This window comes from Dipteris shenzhenensis, chromosome 12, assembly GCF_047967505.1.
Source record: "Dipteris shenzhenensis isolate YYH24624 ecotype China chromosome 12, Dip_SZ_1.0, whole genome shotgun sequence".
Classification (NCBI taxonomy): domain Eukaryota; kingdom Viridiplantae; phylum Streptophyta; class Polypodiopsida; order Gleicheniales; family Dipteridaceae; genus Dipteris; species Dipteris shenzhenensis.
Window position 1 is genome coordinate 30,213,167 of NC_141607.1, and position 10,319 is coordinate 30,223,485.

Here is a 10,319-nt window from a genome sequence, read left to right on the forward strand (position 1 = left end):
TAAGAACCTCATGGCCTCACTTGCTTTTGCCCAAACGACGGCACATTCAACTACCTCTCAAATCTCTCCAACACTAAGCTTGTGGCTCTGTTCGAGTAGCATGCCCAAGGCAAGCTACTATCCAACCCAACAAATCACTACTCTTTCTGACTATCGAAGTGGAGGCATCTTTCGATACACCTCTAGTTGCTTCTATGGGGTCTCTATCATTCTCATCCCTATCAACACTACTAGCCTTTCTCCTCCTTGTGCTCTGGGCCACAATTCACAAACCAACGGTTGACGGAGGAAAATTGTATGGTGTTGAACAAGGTGTTAAAGGGTGTGGCTATGTACTGTGACAAGGCGGATGTAGAGACTAGGGTGGTGGAATCCTTCGAGTTAGGAGGATTGCACCCTAAGAGCAATTTGGCCTCTAGTAGGTAAAGGAATGACTACAGCATGGGGCTTCAACTGGGTTCCATTGTTGATCCTGAACATGATTTTAGTGCATCATTGTGGGGTGTCATTGTAAGTGGCTGGTGTAGGAGGCTAGGGCATCATCGTGGGTGCCTGTGGGAGGAGGTTGGCCAAATGACCCATATGGCAACTTAAGGAGAGTGAGCTCTATGCATATACCCAAATGAATCCAAGAACACTCCCAAACTCATCCTCTAAAAACACAACATAGGGCAACTTCTATGTATGCCTGAGGGAGGACGCTAGCCAGATGCCCCATAGGGCAAAGCAAGGAGAGTGAACTCTATGCATGAATCCAATAACATTTCCCAACTCATCCCCTAAAAACAACTTAGTGCAACTTCAATCTCATGATAGTCACTCGTAAGGTTGAAAACCATAAACTCCATCACGCATAACAAAGACTAGCTACTATGACATCCCCACTGACATCATCAACACCCAACAATGGGAGGTAGACCATAGTATAAAAATATGCTCTCACACATACAGAAGAATCATATACCTTGATGAATCCAAGAACATCCCCAAACTCATCCTCTAAAAACACAACATAGTGCAATTTCAATTTCAATCTTATGAGTCACTCCACATTTAGCCACAAAAAGTCAAAACATGAAGCTGTTTTCTCAAGGATAAGACCATTCAAACAAAGGAAAAGAGAAATGGTATAAACCCTTGTCAAAAAGATCTAATCCCACAAGGACTATCAACCTTGTGAGAATAAGTAACACCGACAATGTGGATTTGTTGGCATATTAAAGGTAAGTCAAGGATGTATGGATCAAGCCTAGGGAAACAAGAGTCACCAGGCCAATCACAAGTTTCCATGATGAATTTGAGAAGCAAACCAGCTATCAATTTCTCCACCCCATTCCACAAACACTTCAAAACACATGCTCACATCTAACATTTTGCAACATAACTAGCTCCTGCCCATAAAACATGTTCTACCTCCAATAAACATTACCATCTCTCGAAAAAAATGACGTTACTTTTCAACAAATGACCAGTAGATGCAACTAACACAGCTACAGTGGCCATATCACTCTCGTTTCTGCAAAGAAATTAATGTAATATTTATTTGTACTGATGACTCCAGTACAAAAATTTCAGGAGATGGTTAGACAATCCAATGGTAGGGAAAGAATTCCAAACATTCCCTTACCACCATTTTTTGGTCTGCTAAGACATTGAAACGACTCACTGGTGTAGGCATTTTACATCTTAGCATTGAAACGACTCACTGGTGTAGGCATTTTACATCTTGGATGGTACTTTTCAAAACTAGCAAAGTGAATAAATAGTCATTGCATGAGGTGACACGCCTTCCACAAAAGCCCTAATCTCACTAACAGTTTCAATCCATTTAAACATTACAGTAAATTAAACTGATTGATTCTATTTAAATTACCTGATTGATTCCATTTAAACATTAATCAATCACCGATTAGTAAACTCACAATAACAAAAGATCCTCTTCATGACTTGCCATGAATCCCGACCAAATCCATGGACATGTAAAAAAGGCAAGGGCAAAGCCCAACAAAACCTGCATATGCATTATACATGTAAATAAAAAGAGTAAACAACAAACAGGCATAGTAACAAACAATGTTATGTACAGATAACAGCCAACAGCGTCAAAAACGATCCCAAGACATCCCCAACCAAACCATGGACAAGCAAAAAAGTTAAGGGCAAAGCGCAACAAAACCTACGTATGCATTATACATGCAAATAAAAAGAGTAAACAAACAGGCATACTAACAAACAATGTTATGTACAGAACAGCCAACAGCGCCAAGCACAACCCCAAGACATCCAACCAAACCTGTAAGCCCACAAAAGATTGAATCATTTACAAAACACTATTTCCCAAGGAGCTTGCTTTTTCCTGTTTTACTTTTTCTGTTTGTCTGTTTTTCTTTATGGTAGGGAAGGGGCAGGGGGTGGAACAGCCTACAATCACATAAAGCAATGTCTGAAAAATGGGTAAGTAATGTAGTCCACAGATCAGCAAGCAGAAGCAAAGCACTTCTGCACAATTCCTGTGCTTTCTAGACCTCTGCACATTTCCTGGCTTTCTAAATCCCATGTGATATTTCATAGCAGAATATCAACCAGTGTACAAGAGAGCTATCCTTATTTCTAGTTTCCTCTAGCAGAATATGGTTAAAGCTTATAAAGGGCACAATCATCTAATCAAAACTGCTTTACAGTTTATCTGCAAAATCCCAGAAAGTTATGTCTGCCACGGCCTAAAGCCACACAGACTTTCAACAATACCAAAGAGTCATCAGACAACTCCCAACGTGTGTAATGAAAACCTATGGTTTTGTTTTGTAAATGGGATTCCCATATGTCCAGATAGTGGTTCACACACTCTTCAGACCACAAAAATTGTTAAATCACCAGAAAAATTCTGCCACCTCTGATGATCACTTGACTATACCCTCCATACAGGCCAGCTCCTGAAGCAATCTGGACACTCGAAGATTTTGAAGATACAAAGAAAGAGAACTCTAGAAGAAAAACACCAATTGCCTCAAACCTCAACTCAAAAGAGGCTATCCAGCATGGGACAGGCACTTGACCATGGATCACCCTGCAGGAAGAAAAAGCTTCACTCCTATACATTCGTCTCAACTTCTGCCTTGCTTTTGGGATCTGGTTCAACAGTCTCAACTTCTCCATTGCTTTTAGCATTTAGTTCAACATCTGCAACAAAAATCTCAACATGAAGCTGCCACAATTACGACAAAATGCAACCATGTGCTACATGACCCTTTGTCAAAAGATTTTACAGACCTTCATCATCACTGTCTGGTTCATCGCCTCCCAGGTCTTCCCCCGGGCCACCACCCATGTCAAAATTCTGGACATATCCAGGGTACAAAGATATTTAGCAAAATGTTATGAATGAATGAGATGCAGTTACAAACCATGGTCACGGAAAATAAGACTAGGGAGACTCACCGAGAAATCATCCATTGAGCCAAGATCAAAGTTATCAACTGCATGCATTCAAGGTGAATACATTATTGACGTAGGAAAAGAGCAACTATATCCTAGCAATCCTGATTTTAATGCTAACCAATAGTGTAATACCGATCCCTGGACTTACACTTTGATTCGTTTTCTTCATCTTCGTCAACCCACTTGTCCCAATCCACCTTCAAGTAGGGAGGAGATTTGCCTTCCGCCTTCAATAGCCTCTTCCACCAAGCCTTCTCAGTCTTCACAAGAACACAAAAAATGTTCCTCAACCCTGTACTAATCTTGCACTCCTGGATAACAACAATGAGATGAACATAAATACCTGGCCAGAACAACCGCAATTATGTCCTGGGCAGAAATATGTAGTTCAAAGGTTGTGATTCAGATAACGTCTAACGTTTCAAAACATTCAATGGGTCAGTACCTCTACTTTAACTTTCTCGTAAAGGTCAAGGTCAAGTTCATATGCTTCATTCTCGGGGCCAACCGTAGCCGAAAATAAAAATCTGCCCTCTGGTTCGAGTTTGACTTTTGGGTTCTTTGCATCGGGCAGTTCCACAGTTATAAAAACCTTGTCGGATCTTTGAGCCCACTTCACTTCTGGATGCCGACTGCATTATTACAACACCTCAAAAGTCACGCTGTATTTACAAGCGAACGTCAGATGGAAACCCAAAACAATACTCCTAAAGTTTAAGAGCAAACCCAGCCATCTTACCGTTGAAAAGAATCCTAAAGAGCGATTCGAAAATCGTCTGAAGCTTCTTGCTTTACTTACCGATCCTCTTTGTAAAAACCCATACTCAAATCAAACACGGTTTGTGTTCAAAGCTGATAACTCCCTGGAGTCCGACTCCCTTACGGCTCACTCTATGGAGCAAGCTAATGAATAAAAGAAGCCGTTTGAAAGGCTTGGGATTGGAGAGATTCGTTGTTCCAAACAGAAAGCAAGGCTAGAGAGGGGAGGAAAGAGACGAGACACAGGAGACATACCTCATGGCGCTAGTCGAAGCTGTGGCGAGAAAGCACAAAGATAGGGTAAATGCTATGGAAGAGCCAGGTATAAATAAGTTGAACGTTTATACAACGAACCTCCTAGACTTCACACCTCAACCCCCTCCCCTAGGTTAAGACGGATCCTAAGTTCAAGCCAAGCCTGGCACTTTCAATTTCAGTACCACACAAAAAAACAAACAGATTTGCGGCAGGCTGCCTTTTTGTCGTGGAGCACGTACGTGTGAATTCATGAGGAAGCAATGAGGCACACAATGTGAAACTTTATTCCATGAGTGGTTACATACATAGGCAACTGCCTCCATGTAGGTATATCCCAGATCCACAATCATTTCCCTCATTATCTCAATCAGTCACCTCCTATGATCACTCACTCATCACACCAACCTGACACATCACTCACTCATCACACCAACCTGACACACCTAACTGATGAGTCACTAGAACCTTCTAGCACTTACACACTTCTTGCATACGACTCCAAGCCCATAGACACACACACACACATCAATTTGCCCCTTCATTCCCCCCCACTGACCTCATTCCTCAGCAGTAGTACATGGGATGCTCCATGGCTTGCCCACCATCATGTGGCAACACACATGGCCCCAACCTGTGACTCACTCTTAGGATTCTTGGTTTACAACTGGGAGATAGACAATGACTATGTATGTAAAGTCCAATGAGTCTAACTGTTGACTCTGTGCCAACATGAACTTATGTAGAAAGAGAATGTGATACAACTTTGTGTTACAACTTCTACATGTAGAAAGAGAATGTGTTACAACTTTGTGTTACAAATTTGTGATACAACTGTGTGTTACAACTTCTACATGTAGAAAAAGAATGTGTTACAACTTTGTGATACAACTTTGTGTTACAACTTCTACATGTAGAAAGAGAATGTGTTACAACTTTGTGTTATGACTTTGTGATACAACTTTGTGTTACAACTTTGTGTTACAATTCCTACATGCAGAGAGAGAAGCTCTCCAACTTGTATAAATACCCCATAATGGAATGAAGCCCACACTCTTTGGGGCATTGTGTTGAATCTACTTTGGTATTCCAAGCAATTATCTCAAGTGTCCATGCTTCCTTGCACTCCACGTCCAAAAGCATGTCCTAACCTTGCAACTCCTCCTCCCCTCTCCTCCAACCTTGCAACCCATCCTCTCCCTCTCCTCCTCCCTCCTCCTCCTTCCTCCTCTTCCTTCCTCCTCCTCCTCCTCCTCCCTCCTCCTCCTCCCTCCTCTCACTTCTTTTCCCCATGCTCTTACACCTTCTTCCTCTCCCACTCCTATGCTCCCCCTAAACCCTTTGTTCCTCATCCCTTAAACTCCATGATCTACGAGGGAGACGAGTTCTCTACCATGTACTCTACCCTGAACCTTGGAACCTCCTTCTAAACCCTGGAACCTCCTTCTAAACCTCAGAACCTCTTTCTGAACCTTGGATCCTCCTTCTAACCCTGGACTCCTTCTAAACCCTGGAACTCCTTCTAAACCCTGGAACTCTTTCTAAACCCTGGAATTCCTTCTGAACCGTGGAACCTCCTTCTAAACCCCGAAACCTCCTTCTAACCCTTAAACTCCTCCTAAACCCTACAACCCCCAATGAAGGCGAAAGCCTTCATTACCTCAATCATGATGATACACGTTTCTTTTACACATGCATGCACTTTGTTTGCTTACCACACTTAAGCCTACGTCTCTCACCGGAACACGACTCGAGGTCCTAAGCTACACGTATACTACAATCGATAACTCTAATATATCTGTAGGTGACAAAAAGCCTCGGAACCCTGCATACTGAGAGAACCCAGCTCTTCGTACAAAAGCAGTAGGAAAGAGCCAACATTTGGTGCCGTTGCCGAGGAGACTAGCGTCTCAAGTAGCGAGTAAACATACGTAGGTATGTGTAAAAAACAAACTACTTCGGACTTTCACGAAAATAACACTCAAGGGCAAGGAGAGTAAAATTTTTCCCAACTCTAGCCAAACATATCAACCCCAAGGATCAACCTTGGGTTACCACCTTAAGAAATTTTCTTTATTTCTTAAATAGAAGCAACTTGATAAACAATCAGGCTAGGTAGTGGACACTAATGTGTAGAGCTTGCAATTTCGATCATTTTACCTTTTTTCAGAAAAGCAAACCGAGCTATCCATAAAGAGTTATGGCTTGCGAAGAGTTTAGGATTAAACCCTAAACCTAAACTCAAATCCTATAAAAACCAACTCCACCCCCTCATTCTTCATCTTTCACTTTTTGCCTCCATTCTCTTCTTCATTCTGAGCCCTACGCAAGACATTCCGAGCCCCTCTCCATCGACCACCACCTTACTCCCATCCTCACATTATAAGTGACTTCGAGCCCATCTCGCAATGATAACCCGGCCATCCACCCACCGTCCATTGTTCCTCAACAATCCCGTTACATCGAGAAAGACTTGGAGAGCGTTCAGGTGACCACCTCTCCCTCCCTTTCGATTTTCGTTCGTCAAGTTTTTTATTTCTTCTCTCTTTTTTTTCCCCCTCCCCCCTCCCCCTCCATTTTCACCTCGCCCTCCCCCTTCTCCCTCCATTTCCACCATCCCCTCCCCCCTCCATCTCCATTTTCACCTCCCCCTCCCCCTTCCCCCTCCCTTTCCACCTCCCCCTCCCCCTTCCCCCTCCATCTCCACCACCCCCTCCCTCTTTCCCTCCCCCTTTCTCTCTCTTTCTCTCTCTCTCTTTCCCTCCCCCCTCCATTTCCACCTCCCCCTCCCCCTTCCCCCTCCATCTCCACCTCCCCCTTCCCCTCCCGCTTCCCCCTCCATCTCCACCTCCCCTTCCCCCTCCCCCCCCCATCTCCACCACCCCTCCCCCTCCCCCCTCCATCTCCACCACCCCCTCTCCCTCCCCCTCCCCCCTCCATCTCCATCTCCACCACCCCCTCCCCCCTCCATTTCCCCCTCCCCCTCCATCTCCACCTCCCCCTCCATATCCACCTCCCCCTCCCCCTCCCCCCTCCATTTCCCCCTCCATCTCCACCTCCACCACCCCCCCCCCTCTCTCTCTCTCTCTCTCTCTCTCTCTCTCTCTCTCTCTCTTACTCTCTTTCTTTCTCTCTATTATTTCTCTCTCTTACTCTCTCTCTCTCTTTCTTTTTCTCTCTCTCACTCACTGTCTCTCCCCCCCTCTCTCTCTCTCTTACTCTCTTTCTCACTCTCTCTCTCTTTTCTCTCTCTCACTCTCTCTCTCTCTTTTCTCTCTCTCTTTTTCTCTCTCTCACTCTCTCTCTCTCTCACTCTCTCTCTCTTTTCTCTCTCTCTCTCTCTCACTCTCTCTTTCTTTTTCTCTCTCTCACTGTCTCTCTCTTTTCTCTCTCTATCTCTCTCTCTCTTTCCCTCTCACACTACCCCCCCCCTTGCCGGACGCTCATCCTAAACTAAAGCAAGGGCCTAAGCCCTTGCTGTGGGCCACGTGTCTGGCCGTGGTGGTGCTCGCAGCGCCCACCCGCGGCAACGTGCCAGCGCCAGCGGCGGCGTGCCCACATCGCCCGCGACGGTGCGTTAGAGTGCCCGCCTGTGCCCCTCTGTCATTGCGCCCCCAACCTCCCCTCTGCCTGCGCTTGCGCCTCGCATGCCCCCCGCCCCCCACCTGCCACCCCTCCCTCGCCCTCAGCCACCCCCTTTCCTCTCACGCCCCGCCCCCCTCTCCTCACCCCCCTCGCCCCCCTCTCCTCTCACCCCCCGCCTGTCGCCCCGCCCCCCTCTCCTCTCCCCCCTCGCCCCCTCCCCTCTCACCCTCTCCCCTATTCAAAACCCCCCCCACCCCCCGCGCCGCTGCGAGGAACCCCCCCCCCCCCTCTGGAAAAAAAAAACCCTAACCTAACCCTTGGATTAGGTTAGTCCCATTAAGGTTCGGTTAGTCTAACCTCGATTTAGTTTACCTTAGGTTAGATAACTAACCTTCAGTTAGTCATTAACTATAGTTAGTGCATTCAGTTAGGTTAGTATTAACCTACATTAGGTTAGTTTAAACCTTCGCTCAGTTAGTAAACTGTTAGTTAGTTACCCTAACTAGGTTAGTTACACTAACTGTGGTCAGTTTAACATTAACTAGGTTAGGTTAGACTAACTATTAGGCATCTAACTAGACAACTAGGTTAGTTAACCTAACTGGATTAACTTGGTTCCAACCCCTCAATTGGAATTGAAGTCCATTCACTCCACCTTTAGGACCCCCCCAAGGTCAATTTTACCCCTACATTAACCCCTCGTAACTCATCCGTTTGGGACCCAAACTGAACCCCGTTTGAACCCACATTTCACACACGGAAACACCACGCTATGGGATATTTTTCCAACCATTTGCACACAATTTCGGTATCCCTAGCACTCGCTCATTCGTGCCCCCGTGTGGGCCCTGTTTCGCACAAATTCGCTCATATATTCACGCTGTGACCTCCGATTAACGATCCGTCTGCACCGGCACATTTCCCTACACACGTAGGAGAATCTTAGGCACATTATTAACACGACGGTCCCTACACAAACTAACACCACTCTAACCTTCCTAACAAAGCTACATCCATACCTGCACTTATGGCAGAGACACCCTTGGCAAATCTCACCCAATCTGCATGTAGCTACGTTCTGGCCAACGCCTTCGACTCCAATGCTCACCACATCAGCATATAACTCCACTGCAACCACCGCCCCTACCAATTCTCTACCCCGAATCCCCCCTTGAGATTCAACAACTCCCTTTAACTCCTCCACGCCCCAACATGGTTGGACGCCGCCATGACAATGATGGGGATATCGACCTCGATGCAGAGGCTGACAATTTCTTCACTCAAAGAAATAATAACAATCAAGGCCGATGCCCCTTGGGAAAACTGAAACTTCCCAAACATAATGGTAGGGGAGACCCAGCCCGATTCCTCCAGCATTTTGATGCCGCATGCCGCGCAGGTGGAGATCAATCCCATGAAACCAAGGTGGCTTGGTTTCCAATGGCCTTAACTGATGAAGCGTCTGAATGGTACCTAGACCTTCTCATGGAAGAACGCGCCACATGGGACCTACCTCAAACGGAATTGAAAAGATGCTTTCAAATGTAGAGGCTACAAAATGATCCCGCTCTCCAACTCAGCAAGATCGAACAAGGCCGGAGAGAAGATGTACGCACGTACCTGGGTAAGATGAAACGATTAATCGCCAAATGTGACCCACGCCCAGATGCAAAGTACCTCATAGCATGGTTCATTGCAGGACTCAGAAAGAAAATCCAAAAGGATATGAAAAAGATAAGCAGCTATGAAACGTTCAGTGCTGCTCATGCGATAGCCATTGACATCGAGGATGGCATGACAGACTCAGACACTAGCAGTGATGACGGCAGATCAAATACACGAGATAAGCGCTCCAAAAAGGGTAAATCAAAGGACACTGCCGAAACATCAAATGAAGATCGCCTAGAGGCAATGACCTTGAAGTTGAAAGAAGGTATGATGCATGCCATGGATCAAAAACTCCACTCGTCTCAGCCGCCAACTCAGACATATCCACGGTAAGAAAATGTCTGGCGTCCACATTGCATGGCAAATCATACAGCAAATGAGTGCCCAGTCCTCAGAGCCAGGATCACTACACAAGCAAATCCACCGCCAAGGTTGTGGTGCCATATCTGCGGCGTCGTCGGCCATGATGAGAGCAGTTGCATCTTCAACATGCGCAACAACCTGCCTCGACGTCAACAATACCAAGCGGCACCCATGCCAGTATATAGGCAACCGGCACTTGCACAAGCGCCCCTAGCTCTGAGACTAAATCCTATTCCCGTTCGGACACAAGT

At 45.8% G+C, this 10,319-nt stretch overlaps 1 protein-coding gene across 1 annotated transcript; it reads right to left on the minus strand.

Moving 5' to 3' along the window:
* Positions 1-2,661: 2,661 nt before the first annotated feature.
* Positions 2,662-4,596, minus strand: LOC147896079 (co-chaperone protein p23-2-like). Its single transcript, XM_087382941.1, has 6 exons — positions 4,453-4,596; positions 3,884-4,070; positions 3,587-3,749; positions 3,439-3,476; positions 3,271-3,337; positions 2,662-3,180 (listed from the first exon to the last, which is right to left on the minus strand). Exons 1-6 carry the CDS (start codon positions 4,455-4,457, stop codon positions 3,092-3,094), a joined length of 549 nt encoding a protein of 182 aa, XP_087239067.1. The 5' UTR covers positions 4,458-4,596; the 3' UTR covers positions 2,662-3,091.
* Between the last annotated feature and the right edge of the window lie 5,723 nt (positions 4,597-10,319).

What these genes read in the sequence shown, in the direction of transcription:
- LOC147896079 (XM_087382941.1), bottom strand. An exon ending in ACGAGAAAGTTAAAGTAGAG is followed by an intron (nt 3,750 to 3,883) that starts GTACTGACCCAT and finishes GTTGTTATCCAG; the next exon opens with GAGTGCAAGATTAGTACAGG. An exon ending in GCTCAATGGATGATTTCTCG is followed by an intron (nt 3,338 to 3,438) that starts GTGAGTCTCCCT and finishes GGATATGTCCAG; the next exon opens with AATTTTGACATGGGTGGTGG.